Genomic DNA, 16015 nt, shown 5'->3' on the forward strand with positions numbered 1-16015 from the left:
TTTTTTGTTTTTTTTTTTGTCTGTAAGTAATTCCATGCAGATTTCATATCATTGTGCATAACAAAAATGAAACGGATGAGTTGTAGATACTGGATTAAAGTCACACGTTTTCAAATACCTTCTCTGTGTGTGTGTGTGTGTGTGTGTGTGTGTGTGTGTGTGTGTGTGTGTGTGTGTGTGTGTGTGTGTGTGTGTGTGTGTGTGTGTGTGTGTCTCTCAGGTGAGGAAGACTCTCGACGCCACCATGCAGACCCTTCAGGACATGCTCACAGTGGAGGACTTCGATGTTTCCGAGGCCTTCCAGCACAGCCAATCCACAGAGTCGGTCAAATCGGCCTCCTCTGACTCCTACATGAGCAAGGCAAACATTGTGAAGAGACGAGCCAATCAGCATGAGACTGAGGGCTTCTACTTCACCGTGAGTTCTCAGAGAAACGGCACCGCAGCATGGAGCACATGCATTATAAATAACAGCCTCGTCGGTAATTGTCTCTTTAATGCGTTTCATCTGCAGAAATACAAGGAGTACTTGAACGGCAGTAATCTCATTATCAAACTGCAGGCAAAGCATGACCTTCTGAAGCAGACGCTAGGAGAAGGTGAGACTTATTGTGCTCCACATAGGTGGAGCGGGAAGCGATGGTCATGGTCGGGGGTCCGCCCTTTCCATTAAGTTTTGTATTAAGTGGGTAAAGTACCATGAATCACCTTGCTTATCCAAGGATGTTGAATGAATTCGTCATGTACTTGAGATCTTGACAATTTTTTTTTTAAAAAAGCCCCCTTCATTTCACGATGAGATGTACTTTGACTGAAGGCTATGAGATGCCATAGTTTATGTATCTAATGCACATTAACCTGAGTCAGAAGTTTGAATAAGGATGTGTGCGGTTTAGTCTTATGTCAACGAGGTGCTACTTCAGAATTCTGCAAGCATCTGCTATGGATATAAGATATGCGATATATAGCACAGCACATGTTGTCAGTGGTGCTATCTTTGTGGACATACAAGAGTATATATATATATGGTGGAATTTGATTTATTGAAATTGAATACATAAGTGTTATTACTGAAGGTGTTATTCAGTTGACTTGGACCTAGAAATTGGTCACAGGGTAGAAAAGGCAGTAAAAAAAAAAAAGTACTGTAGCTGAAGGCTATTCCTTTACTTTGTTCTTATATTCCTCATATAAAATATGCATTATGCTACACCAACAGAGTGAACACAAATGTATATATTCTGTGTGGTAGTGTTTCTACTTCAGACTCAAACATCTGCTTCGGGTTAGAAATCCGCGTTTGACGTGAAGCAGGATTGTTCTGGAAGCTGCTTTCCACACGACGTGATCCTTGAACAAACGTTTCTGATTGACTGATCAAAGCGAGGCCTTAATTAGTTTGCGTACAAGTTGAGGGGTGTGTGTGTGTGTGTGTGTGTGTGTGTGTGTGTGTGTGCGTGTGTGTGTGTGCGTGTGCGCGCGAATGTGCTGCAGATATCATACAATCATCGCGCTGTACAAATCAGCTCCACACAAACCTCCCACTCGTCGTCGCCCCTGGATACATTTTCACTTTCGCAGAGCGGAGCAGACAAGTTATCCCCTTCTGGGGCTCTTGTGCCGTTTCTAGGGCAACTGCTGAATGACTGCTGCCTGGCGGCGAGTCAAATGCAGCCGCGGCGCTCACCCCATTGAGCCGCCTGAATAGATGCCCGTTTTTCTCATAACACCCCTTTCCGTCTCCATCTGCCAGCCTTGTGTAGTCGGCCAGCACCGAACCGCACAGCTAACTTCTGTGATTGTAAAACGAGCGTATACTAATTTTGGCTCTTTCTCCGCTGTTTCTTCTTATAGGGGAGAGGGCTGAATATGGAACAACAAGGTAAGCTGTCCAGTGACAAGACGATGAATAAAGTAGGCAGTGGCGTGTAAAATCCTCGCCGTGTCTCTGGATGTGGCAGGAATGAGATCCCAGTGTGGGAATATGAGAGTTGTCTCGACTTCTCTCTTGTTTTGTTAAACAAAGGGTTTGATCCTAATCAGAGAAGGCTGTGCTCTGTGTTGCTCTTCACAGCTTTTAATCTATAAAACATGTTAGACCGATAAATGAAATGCCAGGGAGACGGATAATGTCCTGCTGTTGTTCTACTTATAAACAATTCAGTGAGCAGAAAATGAAGAAATATGGCCAAGCTCATGACTAATTGAATACAAGCGTTTGGCTTTTACCTATTTTGAGCTTTACTACATTCTATTAAATGCAATCAAAACTTTTATTGCATTTTCATGATTCCCTGTTGTCGTTATCCTTGACTTTGATTAAGTTTGCTACAGCAGCTCCATCTAAGGGTCAATTTTAAAGAAATATTTTGACTTTTGGGGAAATATGCATTACGTTAGAAGATCTATATCGTTGTCATGATTTTACGCCCAAATATGAAGCTACACAGACTGTTACCGTGACGTTAGCGTTAAGATTGGAATACCTAGTAGTAAAACCATAACATGTCATTAGCGAGCTAAGCTAACCTGTTGGTGCTGACCGTGCAGATACTGTATGAGAGCGGTGTTGATCTGCTCATCTCATTTAAATATTGTGTTGTTGGAGGTGCAAATTTATTGTGGCAAAGACATGACAACAAACACAATTTTGAAAAAAAAAAAAAAAAATGTCTGTTTATTTTTTTTTTTTAATGTGTATACCAATTGCATTAGCATTCATATTTACCCTGTACCAACCCGTACACCCCCCCCTCCCCCACCATCTCCCCAGGCCCCCCACTCTTCCCCCTAAACCCCAGAGAATGCGGAAGTCTAGACCTCGCTCCGTTTTTAACCGTAAGCTGTTTAACGGCAATATGGAGGCCTTCATTCAGGTATTGGCCCATCTGTGCTCTTTGTCTCTCCATGAGCTCAGCTGTCTCGCTAGCGGTCCTTGGGGGTTCTCTTGGCTTTGACCGCTCTTTTTACCCAAATGTTGGCTCACTCATGCACTGATTTTCCTCTTTGCTCATTGCCTTGTGTTCACAGTCTTGTAAAAGGAAAGACGGGGTGAGGTGAAAACCAAATCAAACTAATTCTGGCGATGGTTTGCTTTCTTAAGCACTGCTTTTAACATCCTCTCCTATCCCAGCTTCCAGACACTACAACAATAATTGGGCCTCGTGTCAGTTGGCCATGCACCGGCTATGTCTAATGGCTATAGGCTATGCAAATATAAAAATGGCCACATCCACTTTTAATGCTCAAACAAACAGCGGCAGGCAAGACAGAGTGTGCATCAACAGCAGTGGAGCACTACAGCTAAGACAATCAGTCAATTGGCAGATGTAAAAAAAAAAAAAAAAAAAAAAAAAAGCAATTCATCATTTTAAGTGATTTTTCAAGCACAAATTCCAAACGTTCCCTTGTTCCAGGTTAAAATATGGTCTAATTTCATTTGTCTTATATGATAATAAACTGAATATCTTTAGCTTTTAGAGTGTTGGCTGGGGAAAGAAAGTGATGACACTTTTGTTGCAGCCTTAGAAATATGCCTTCCTCTCTGTAGCTCTCACCCCCCCCCCCCCCCCCCCCCCCCCCCCCCGCCACCCTCTCAGATAGCACCCTCCCTTCACACACACTCCCCCTGCCGAGCTACATCCTCATGTTTCAAGCCCCACAAGGCACTGATGCTTTGGCTATTCTTTCAGGCCAGGCCTCCTCCTCCTCCTCTTTTTTTTTTTTTTCTCTCTCTCCCTCTGTACGATCTGTCTCTCTCACTAACCTGTTGTGGTTCTTGTTGCCTCTCTTCCTCTGTCTACGGGCCTTTCTGCTCTCTGCCCAGGGGAAGACGGAATGTCCGTGCCAGGAGTCAGGTACTCTGTCTAATAGCGGGGGGCGGGATAATAATCCCACTGTGTTCAGTATGCTAACCAACATGTCTGTGCCTCTGTCCTGTTGGCATTCCTGTGAAAATACTGTAGTGATAATAACATATTTTGGTGCAAACACTAACACAATTGTGTTTTTTTTTTGTCCTATACACTTGTATTGATTGACAATGAACTTTAAGTTAATTAATTTGAGGGGCTGCCTCTTTAAGCCTCTGATGATAACATCCTGCAGGCATATCTATTTGTTTTCTATAATTGTTTCTATGTATGTGCTTATACAATAATAATCATTTGACTCTGTCTGGTAGGACTCAGGGCAGCCTATACCAGTGGTGGTTGAGAGCTGCGTTCGATACATCAACCTGTATGGTGGGTTCCTTTTGTAGTGTTTCTCTCCACAAAATGATAAAACCTGTGCTCTCCCTCTTTGTGTACAAGCTAACATTTGTGTCATGAAAAAGATTAACATCAGCAATATTGTCAGGGAATCGCACAGAATATGTATTAAATATGTATTAAACAAAGCAATACAATGAAATGTGTTTTCAATAGGAATGTCCTAGACTTAAAAATACGTCTTTAGACCAGTGGTACTCAACTGGTGGGTCGCGACCCAAAAGTGGGTCACGGACCCGTTTTCAGTGGGGCCTTTGCCTGAATAATAAAAAAAATAAAAAAACCTGTGCTTTTATTTTGAAGGTGATTTTTCACAGTATAGAAGAACACCCACAAAGTTTGTTTTCATGATAATTGAGCGAAATGCAAGTACGACACCGACTACATGAGAGATGGATTTTCACCATCTTTTCACTAAATACATTTGAGAAGTTAAAAATTTGGGTCGCGACTTGTCACAAAGGGGGTGATGGTGAGTCCCGCAGCCAGACCAGTTGAGAACCACTGATCTAGACAACAAGTGGCCCTTTTTCACCACATGAACCCTCTCTAGGAACCTCACCCATGGGATTGAATTATTACCTCCATCATAGTTCCTGGTGCCAAAACAGTCCATAGTCATTTCTAACTATTGGGACAGAGTTTGCACTGCTGGACATTAAATTCACTCAATATGAAGACTTGTATCAATATTAGCATGAAGGGTGGACACAACACAATTAATCTGTGGGGGGTTTTTTCTTCAAAAGCTGCCATCATTTTTATAAGCTGTTCCAGACTTATTTGCTTAATCTTCATGGTTCTTAAGATGTGGTAGAAACACAAACAGGAAAAAAAACAACCCGCCAATTAGACGTTTTAGTTCTTGTTGTAGTTCTTGTTGCTCCATTGGCTGACAAAATCTGTCAAATTCAGTGTTATTGTCAAATAACAGCAAAATACAGTCATACTAAGGAGTTTCATAAAATCAAGCATTTGTTAATGTTATAGTGAAGACAGTGATGTGATTATTATTTCATCCACCAATAAAAAGGACCAGAAAAACAAAAAACAAATTTGCTGATAATGTTGACCAGAACCTCAATGACCGATTGAAATGACCTAGAAGTCTGCTAGCGCGGGGGGGGGCAAACCGTGCCTTCATGCATACTGGTCTTGTCTTTCAAATCCAGTCTCGCACCCTTTTTGTCACATACACACTGAACATCCCCACACTTACAATGGAACCTGAACTGACATTTGTTGTTGGGTTTTTGTCTTTTTTTTTAACCTTTGGGCTTTATGTGCTTGTGCACCTTCTCTGAGGATTGGTTAATATTGTTAAACTTTAACTGTGCAGAGAAATTCAATGAAAAGACATTTGTACATGTTACACTAACTGGTCTATCTGTCCCCAGGTCTTCAGCAGCAAGGTATATTTCGAGTTCCAGGCTCCCATGTCGAAGTCAACGATATTAAAAATGCATTTGAAAGAGGTTAGTCCCAGTGCGCTTCGCCGTCTTCCCTTGATTGGTTTTAAATTGCATTTTGTCCACCTCCAAAAGCCACAGTCTCTTTCACAGGCCTTTTTTAAAGTGCACATAAAGAGCCCATGTGCCACATGTAACTCCGTAATGGACATGTAAACCATTTTACATGCATAATACATAAGAATCAGCATCTTGGCGTAATAAGAAATGAGGAAGCATAACTGCACTCTCAATGTTTATATTAACCTCCCAACTTAAAATACGCTTAAACCCCCCCCCCCAGCATCACGGCTGTGTTATGTCGACATTGATAGTAATGAATGATTGACGAGTGGATTAAATGTATGTTACGTCTCTAGGAGAGGATCCACTGGTGGATGATCAGGACGATCATGACATCAACTCTGTGGCAGGCGTTCTTAAGCTCTACTTCAGGGGGCTGGAAAACCCGCTGTTCCCTAAAGAGCGCTTCCTCGACCTTATATCCACAACCAGTGAGTCGCATTCCAGGAAAACACCTGATACATGTTCGCTTTGTATTTAGCGTAGCTTTCTGTAATCCTCCTCCTTTTTTTTTCTTTTGTTTCCTTTTTTTTTTTTTTATTTCAGAGCTTGACTCGGGCGCAGAAAGGGCTCATCACCTTCAGCAGATAGTTGTGACTCTGCAGCGGTCCGTGATCATCGTCATGAGATACCTGTTTGCGTTTCTAAATCAGTAAGTCCTTTCCACAACAACCCCCCCCCCCCCCGCTTGTTTGACGCTCGTGAAGTGACGCTAACTGCTTCTGGCTTTCCAGTGTTTCTCAGTACAGCGATGAGAACATGATGGACGCCTACAACCTGGCTATTTGCTTTGGCCCCACATTGATGCCAATACCAGACGAGCAGGACCCCGTGGCCTGCCAGGCGCACGTTAACGAGATCATTAAGACCGTTATCGTCCACCATGAGGTCATCTTCCCGGCCCAGCGTGAGTTGGACGGACCCGTGTATGAAAAGTGCATGGCTGGTGGGGAAGAGTACTGGTAAGTGTAAGACAAGGTGTCCATGATGTGTCAGTGCACAGATTATGGGGCGGCTGATGCTTAGGAGTGTGTGTGTGTGTGTGTGTGTGTGTGTGTGTGTGTGTGTGTGTGTGTGTGTGTGTGTGTGTGTTTGAATGGGTAAGTGAGGGGGAAATGGTGGAACACTTAGCTATATTTCTCAGTTCATAACAGCTTAACAGGATAACTATTTTCTACTTTTTACCTTTTTAATTAAATGCTTAGACAATATGTATATATGTCTTAAATTATGAAATATATATTGATTATGTGAAAAGTGCTGCTGGTCAGAGTGTAAAAACTGAGCTGATACTTTACCCACTGCTTATATTTTTTTTATAAAAATATAGGTAAAGAAAAAATAACTAACTACTAATACACAGTAGTCCTGATTTCTATATTTTATTCTATTGCATGTCATGTTTGTAGAACACTATCAAGCATCATTTTATTATACGTTTGTTCATTTAATGTTTGAGTAAACCAATAACCATTTTATAACCATATTCATACCTTTTTTAAGGATTTAGTTTGAGACTTACAAAGATGTATGCTACCGTGCATTTATTATTAGGATGCAAAATCTATATTTGAATCTCCCATTTTATTTGACAGATCATTTTCAATTTGATTTCTGTATTTAGTTTTTTGTTTTAGGATTTGATTTTTTTTTTTTTTTTTTAATGGATTTAGTGTCAATAACTGAATAACACCAAAACCACAATTGTGTCAGAATTGTCATTTGTCTTTCTCTTACATTAAGATCTTACTTTGCATAAAATAAAATATGGTTTTGGGAATGTCTGTCTCCCTATTCAGTGAAAGCCCCCACAGTGAGCCGGGAACTCTCGACGAGGTAGACAACGGCACCGGACCCAACACTAGCGATGAAGGTGAGCCAAACGCAGTCGGTCCACTGCGAAGCCTGCAGCCGTACCTGTAAGAGCTGGACAAAACAAACAGAAGTCTTGCATCGGACTCCGTCCCATTTCTACTTTATTTATCTTGCAGAGTTGGAGCAGATCGAGGCCATCGCGAAGTTCGACTATGTGGGCCGAAGTCCGAGAGAGCTTTCCTTCAAGAAGGGAGCCTCTCTGTTACTCTACATGCGAGCCTCCGAGGACTGGTGGGAGGGCCGACACAACGGCGTGGATGGGCTGATTCCGCATCAGTACATTGTGGTGCAGGACATGTGAGTGAGATGCATTTGCTCTGTGAATCCCGCGGTAACGCTTTTGTGATATCAAACAGATTTCAGTATAAAACGGCATCACAAAGGTGACCTAGTGACGAAGTCGGTACCCTGGTTCTGCTGCAGGACAACAGCTACTTCGGGCTCGGTCATTATTTCACGTCGCTCTATTTTCCCATAATGCATGTTTCTATTCTTACCGTCATCTAGAGCTGTGTTGCGTTTCCAAAAAGCTTGGCCTTTTTATAAAACCTGCGCCCTCATCAAGGATCGGTGTGAATATATCACCCGGTTTTTCTGTGTGCTTTTCTTGAAAACAAAAACAAATGGCCCCCAGTCAGCAATAAGCTGTAGAGCCGTAGGGAGGACAGGCGCTTAGGTAGCTCCTCAAAGGCGACCTTAAATTTCTGCTGTGGCCTCTTGTCTGATAACCGCTCCTGCATCACCGGGCTGGTAACAACATTAAGGCAAAATTAAGAAGAGTGATGTATGCGCTGGCTTCGAGGGACTTGCTACGTGATTAATTCTGTCTGTAAAAGTAATGAGGCTCACTGTGCCGATGACATGTTTGTGTTGTTTTTTTGTGGCAAGACTATAATTGTTTTTGTATGTGCTGTTTGAGTGATTAAACTTCCAAGTTCATTCTCTCAAATTAAAAGCCAATATTAACGTTTCCCCGAGGGCAGACGCTATTAATCGAAAATCGATCTCTCCTGTCCGTCCGCATCAGGGACGACGCGTTCTCGGATAGCGTCCAGAGGACTGATAGTGCGGCCAGCAGCGGACCCCACCCCGACGAAAGAGCCTCGTCCAGAAACGACCGCCGATCTCCAGGGGAACACACACCTGAGCGCCAATTTGGAGCAGCACTGGGAAGGTGAGATACAAAAACTCTCTGGGCACACGCAACACAGACGGTGAATAGTATTCAATACATAATGTAGAAATAAGCAGTATTTGCTTTTTTTTAACGGACAAAAAAAAAAATCCATCTTTGTATTTTGAGTCAAGAGATTCAAACTGATAAAGTATGAAATTGTGATTTTTTTTTTTTTTTTTTTTTTGTTAGGGTGAGGGTCCGATCAGATGGAGCCGCAGGTCCGCGCCACAGGAACGTCGCCGACGGTCACAGCCCCACCAGAGCTGCAGACCAGCCCCCCAGGGTCATGCCTCGGCCCTGCAGCCCACACAAAATAGCGGTGCACAGGGGCCCAGCAGACAGTCCGGAGAAACGACGCCTCGCCACGTTTGGCAGCGCTGGCTGCATCAACCACTCCGACAGAAGGGCCTTCGTGGACAGCCACTCTCAGCGATCTTCACCCAGCACCACTCGGCATGCCAGTTTAGGAGATCACAAAACTCTTGAGGCTGAAGCACTTGCTGAGGTGAGCGTTTCAAATGGTATTTACTTAGTATATATAGTAATATTTATACACTAACCCTACCCTAACTTTGGTCGATAGAGACCTTATACTTTGATAAATCAGTGTTGTATGTAGATCTTCAATTGAAAAGAACACTGTCATTTACTGCCTTATCCAGCCTAATATTTCATATTTGATTCATATCGAATTCCAGCAACTTTTTAAGAGGATATTTATTGTAAATATAATAGAGATTAGATGATTTCTGTGTTTTTGTTTTGTTTTGTTTTTGCCTCAACCAATCAGGTTGTGTGAGACTGTATGTAGCTTAACCTGTAAGGCAAAACCTTGGGCAAAGCAAGTAAGCCAATCGCTTGCTGCGGCTCCCTAACATTACTGCTCTTGATCTATCTAAAGTGCATTACAGTTTGGATTCTGGGGGCGGGACAGTAATAGGACACTAGACAAGTTAGAGTGCGTTAATCAAACTGGAACTCTAAAAATGTAGGGACGTGTCTCCCCCATCCTCAGTGGGACATGGTTTTAGTTACTTGTTGTATATCAAAATGTCAATACGTTATTTTCCTTCTGCTCAGGACATTGAGAAAACAATGAATACAGCTCTCCATGAGTTGCGCGAGCTGGAGCGACAGAATGTAGCCAAGCAGGCCCCTGATGTTGTTTTGGACACATTGGAGCCCCTAAAACACCCCGGTGGAGCCCAGGACCCGCCCGGCAGCCCTCTCCACACCATGGTCATCAGGGATCCAGATGCAGCCCAGCGACGTAGCAGCAGCAGCTCCTCCGAGACCATGAGCACGTTTAAACCTGCCATATCGGCACGTAGGCCGAGCGCGCCTCTGAGGCCCCCGCCTGTCAGACCTGTGCGGCCCGCACCTGTGATCGGACAGGGCCAGGGACCGCACCGCTCCAGCAGCTCCAGTTCCTCTGGTCTGGGCAGCCCAGGCATCACACCCACTGACAGGGTCTTTCCCAAACCGCCCTCCCCATCACCGTCCACCTCCTCCTCATCCTCAGACAAACAAGGTAACATGTAGATCCGGTCAGTCACAAGTCAAGTGGTGGAAGAACACCGTGGATGCCATGTGGTTGTGATCACCATCATGGCCGCTGCACCTCTTTCTGACCGCAAAAGGAACATTGACACCTGGTCTGTATATTCTTCTGAAGTGTAGGATGGCTACTTCTGGTTTCTGACAACTGTGCTCCCACACACTTTACAATATTACACAGAAATAGGATATAAATCTACTAGAATCATTTTATGGAATGCTACCGTGCTAAACAGCCATGCTGGATTAAAAAAAAAAAAAAAAAAGGGATGCACTGGAAAATGCTTCTGTTTACTGAAATCTGACAATGAAAATCTCATGTTATGAGGTTCCAAAAATGCTGTGAGCTTGGATTTGTGCGTCTGGTTTTTATGTTCCGTTATGAGGGAACACTTATGGTAATGTTACACCACTAATTATCTAGACATCCAGTCTGTGCTGCTGGTGGACGTAGTAGTCTATTAAAACTAAACAAACTCCTTAAGTACCATTTTCCTTAGAGAGCCTGTCACACAATGCCGCCAATACATACCAAATCAGCAAGTATGGGTTTCAAGCAACTGGCAGATACAGTGGCTGTGTCTGAAATCACTCTCCGTTTACTACGTCGAGCACTGTATTAACTGACCGCCATTTTATTTCAGTGTATGAATTCTGCGTGGGAAATTGACATCTAGTGTATGGTGCCCTTTTAAAAAAAAAAAATTTGAATATTGGAATGAAAGAAATTAGTGTGCATGGCATGTTAATAAGTCTTTTCTGCCAGCAATCCCACAATGCAATGCATCGCTTTTTTTATAGACGCGAAAAGTACAGTTTCGCATTACACCGAACTGATGCCGATCCATAAGTGTTTGACGTGTTTATTGTTCATTACGTAGTAAATGGGGAGATGTGAGCGAGGGTGATTTTTAGACACAGCCATGGAGGATTAGTAAAACCAGGGTAGAATTGGATTAAGTTGTTGTTCTTCTAATGGCCAGTAGATGCTGACACCCCAACACTCCACACAGATCCAACCCGAGGATACTAAAGGAGTACGGAAGTCTAAAAGCAACTTTTAGACAACACCAGTCACTGGGATTGAATTTTTCTACAATTATTTTTTATTTTATTTTTTATTTTTTTTGCAGAATAGGCATCACTAGCCAATAGCCTGGCTGCGAGCCAGGGTTAACTGGTTTTTGCAGTCCAGCAACACAATCGGCAACAGCCCCGAGACCCTCTGCTTCTCTTTGTTGCGTTTCCTCAGCAGCGGACCAGGACCGGTACGAACTCTTTGTGACTCTGATATTTGATCATTCTGTATTTGCTGCATGCAAGCTGTTCCAAAATGTACTTTTTTTTTTCTTTCTTTTTTTTTAGGAAACAAAATGAAACTTATTTCAGCCCAAAACTATATTTTTCATTTATCTCAGAACGGGTCAGCGGATGACGGAACTAAATCAGGCTGCAGGGCTCCACGGTTACACAGAGAACATTAACAGCTATTGTGGACTTCATAGACGTGCCACCCTTATAACTAATACACAGAAACACAGAATACGATCAGCAAAATGTTCTTATAAATATAGTAATCTCTCTATATAAAACTTTTAGATGGTACCTTAATAAACGAGTGACATGTTCTCCTACAATTCAAGTAAAATAATGCACTTAAAAGCAGGACAGGGAAGCGTGCTGCGTTTGTAGGTTCTGTCTGTTCATTTTGATGACGTACTAGAAACGTGACATAGCACATCAGTATCATCGACGCTTACATAATGTCTAGATTGCATCGGTCAGTTCAGGCTGTGTGGGTGTTTTAGATGAATTTGTTTACCGTCGATGTTTTTTCGTCCGTCGTAAAAGGATAATCAATACTGTATATCTTAAAAGTGTAAGAGGTACATTTGGATCGAATATATATATACATACTGTTAAAGGATACTTGTATAAATAACATTGTATGATAGGAACAGGATATATTATCATGTCTAGTCTGTAGATTTTTGTTACTCTTATCCTTGCACAAACATTAACAAAACAATAAATCGGTGAAACGACGTCTTGTGTCATTGTCTTGTGACGTTCAATCGAAAAGGGTTTAATGGAGGTGAACCACATTCATATCCATAATCTTTGTTATACTGGACATCTGTGGTGAAAATCTGCATGAACTCATGTATACATGCACTATATACTGGACTATAGAGTGGTTTTTCATTGCCACCTGCTGGTCAGTGTAGGTTTCATGTTCTTCCTGTTGGGTATCACTTACAGTTTTTACCTTTTTTAGGGAAAGTGTGCACAGTGTCTACACATGTTTTTTTTTTTTTGTTTTTTGTTAGGAAGTATTTAGAGCCTTTACTTCAGGAAATACCACAAAGCAAAAATACTCAATGACAATTAAAGAATGCTTCATTCAAAGTGTTGATAAAGTATCATCAGCAAAATACATACCGTCATAAATAAAAGTCCTCTTTGAAAATAATATTTTAGACAACGCCTCGTTTCACAGGTCTGCGGTTCACATTATGAATTAACTGGAATGTCTCCATACATGCTGAACTATTTGCTTTCCTTAAATCTTTTACTTCCTCTTTCGCGAGGCACAGCCTGTTGGTGCGCGCCTCGGGGACTTCTGTCGCGTAATAATACACATTCGATGCTGAATTTACGGTTACTCAACGTAAAACTGCAGAGTCCATGTTCGTCGTAATGCAGGCACACCCGACGTTGTTGCTCATCGATGTGTTTTCGATGCGTGTTTATGGGCACCGAAGAAGGCGTGCAGGTGTGCTGCGTTGGCCAACTGGGTGCACCTGGTCTGGGAAAGACGGGATTAAAAGCTTCTGTGCCGACAGCAGGAAGGAGAGGCCTCTAGTGAGCGGACCGCTGGTGTCTCTGCCTCTCGGCCTAGGATTTCATCCCGTGTTGTTATCTTAATGTTGTTCTATTGGTGTCTTTTGTGGTTGGTTTGGGGTCAGCGATTGAGTGTCGTTCGCCCTATTGGGCTGCCCAAGGGTAACACTAACCGTATCCTTAACGATGGAAGAAAACAAAAGACATTTGACGAAACTGGGAGGTAATCGGAGAAAGAGGGAAGCAGGTTGGCCTCCGGTTTCCCCCCTGTGTTTCCCTGTACTTACCCCGGTCTCTCTGGACCTCCAGGATCATCCTCTCCGGTTCCCCGCATGTCTCGCCAGCTCATCCCCCAACCTGCCCTGCCCTGCCTTGCTCGGCTCAGTCATCCACCATCGCCCTCTTACCACTGGGTCCAAACCTACAGAACGACAACGGCGTCTTGCCATTTTGTTTTGTATTTCTATGTAATATAAATTGAATGCATCTCAGATGGGCTGCTGTGGCGCTACAGGGACAATGCTGCTCGAGATACAAAGACAGCACAACCATCCACAAGAACCTCACTGATTTTGAGTCACTTTAAAAAAAAAAAGTCCAATAAGTAGCTCAAGCATGTATCATGTTAGAGGGGACTACATTTAGACACACAAACTTCAACCGAATTTCTCTCTTTGTACAGCTGTGGAACTGAGGAAGAGGTGATTTTATTTCCAATGCTTTGCACCTCAGAGACAGAGAAGGGAGCAGTAGATCTGTTAGGACACTGACGCCATGGCTTAAAGGCACCGCAGGAGAGCGCTTCCGGGTTGATTTTGGGCCTTGCTGTAAAAAGCCACCTCAATCGTTGTCCTTCCTCAGTTCAGCCAGAGGTGGGCAGTGAAAGGCAGTTCCTACAGCAGCTGCAGCCTGTGTTGCACCAGCTGCCGTAACCACTTTTAACAGGTGAGAGAGGCGTGAGAGAGCACAATGGAAAAGTGTCCTCTCTCTGTTTTGTGTGGGGAGGTCCTTGTATGACACTGAAACAGGAGTGGATTTTATTATTCTCCCGACGGTAACTTAAACATGCAGACGATATCTAGTGATTTGGTCAGTGTGGCGCTGCGTGAATTCAACCACATTTGTGAAGAGTTAGTGTCGAATGTCTTGAACTACAGTAAGAGCGTAACAACTAGAATGTGGCTGCTATTCCCCGAAGACGTTGCAATATATATATATATATATATATATATATATATATATATATATATATATATATATATATATATATATGCCAATATTACCAGTAGTAAGATGTATGATTGAGGTTCATTTGAGATATTGCTTCTCTCGTTTCACACCAGTGTGAAACGTCATGCCACCTTCTCCCGCTCCATCAGGGATGACGTTGGTCATGTCAATCCTCACAAATATCAGAGAGACCAACCCATACGATGTTCTGGCGCAATGGAACAAGAGCTTTGCACCAGTGCTGCGGAGTCAAATGGTTGATCTTGCGGTGGGACAGATTTGTGGGGCGTTTCAGCCCCCAGAGTCCCAAAGTATACCGGCTCATCCGGCACCCTCCGTTGAACCTCCTGCCAACACTCCAGTCCAGGAAGATTTCAACCCGGCTATAACCGAGGAGCCGCACACACCCAGTCCAGAGACTCTAGCTCCACTGACCCCTCCTGCTGAACCCACCAGAGAACCAGCCTCTGCTGCTGTTTCCCCTTCTCCAACACCCCTTGTTGAACCTCCATCCATTGACGTTCTGGCCAGGGAGGATGTAAATGGTAATTCCTGCTTGATGATTGACCCAGAGGCAACAAGAGAACCAAACCCTGCTGCTGTTCCCCCTTCTCCAACAGAAGTTTGATTGAAAAACGCTTGACAATTAAATGGAAACGCAGCTATTGAAATGACTGATTTTAATCCGAAAGGTTATGTTTATCAGATTATAGCCCCTCTCAGCTATTTCTACCTTAATATAAAGAATTTGATTATGAAAAGTCTATTTTTAAGAGTACTTGTACACGACAGGTGCAAAAGTTTAACTCTAGGCCTAAATATTAGCATTGTTTACTTAACACTCTTCATACAATAAGAACATTGAATAAAGGCTGAACTTTACCAAATATTTTAATTATTACACTGCTATTATAACATCATTATTTATTCAGACTAAAGTAGTTTGAACCTTTCTGTCACAAGATAGGGGCTGTAATCACGTTGGCCATTTAAAAGCCTCTATAGGCTCTAGTTTTGTAATAAATACATATTTTGATATTCATGCTCCATCTCCAGAGTGGTTTTATTCTGCACTTTTTTTGCCTTTGGGGTGAGCCAATATATTGATCAATTCCATAACTTGTTGCTGTATTATGCATAATATTTGCTTGTAACAACCATCATCATCAAAATTATGAAACAAAATACGGCCGTGTTTTGTTCTGCAAAACGAAAGCTCTCTTGAGTATTTGTGTTTGCACTAATAACGCTGTCCCTTCCCACCTTTGAACGTTCTTTAAACAAGTTCATGCTTGTAGGCATTTTTTTAATCTGTAAAGCTTGTGAGAAAAACCTACGGCCTCCTCACCCCCACCCTCACCCTCACTCTCACTCTCACCCTCCCCCTCACCCCAAGCTCAGCCACGCATGTTTTGATCTTTTCAACTGGATGACTTGGAGGTCAATGACCTGAGAGAAACCCTGAGCTGAAAGAACTGATTATTGTTTGATTATTACAGATAATCTACAGATATAAAACATGATTTAGA

General features: G+C 42.8%; 1 protein-coding gene across 3 annotated transcripts in view; it reads left to right on the plus strand.

Moving 5' to 3' along the window:
* LOC137873775 (SLIT-ROBO Rho GTPase-activating protein 3-like) overlaps positions 1-12457 on the plus strand; it is a 31703-nt gene extending 19246 nt beyond the window's left edge. The window contains exons 9-22 of one of the 3 annotated variants that reach the window (XM_068712172.1): positions 221-418; positions 515-599; positions 1855-1882; positions 2774-2876; positions 4184-4244; positions 5669-5746; positions 6100-6234; positions 6350-6455; positions 6538-6765; positions 7603-7676; positions 7795-7975; positions 8706-8852; positions 9045-9360; positions 9936-12457. In XM_068712172.1, coding sequence (XP_068568273.1) covers positions 221-418; positions 515-599; positions 1855-1882; positions 2774-2876; positions 4184-4244; positions 5669-5746; positions 6100-6234; positions 6350-6455; positions 6538-6765; positions 7603-7676; positions 7795-7975; positions 8706-8852; positions 9045-9360; positions 9936-10397 — 2202 coding nt within the window. In that variant the 3' untranslated portion in view covers positions 10398-12457. Of the gene's footprint in view, positions 1-220; positions 419-514; positions 600-1854; positions 1883-2773; positions 2877-3826; positions 3991-4183; positions 4245-5668; positions 5747-6099; positions 6235-6349; positions 6456-6537; positions 6766-7602; positions 7677-7794; positions 7976-8705; positions 8853-9044; positions 9361-9935 lie in introns of those variants that run through there. The other 2 variants (XM_068712173.1, XM_068712174.1) reach the window with 2 other exon arrangements.
* Positions 12458-16015: the final 3558 nt, after the last annotated feature.

This window comes from Cebidichthys violaceus, unplaced genomic scaffold, assembly GCF_023349555.1.
Source record: "Cebidichthys violaceus isolate CVI_PGR_0920_01 unplaced genomic scaffold, fCebVio1.0.p SCAF_17, whole genome shotgun sequence".
Lineage (NCBI taxonomy): Eukaryota > Metazoa > Chordata > Actinopteri > Perciformes > Stichaeidae > Cebidichthys > Cebidichthys violaceus.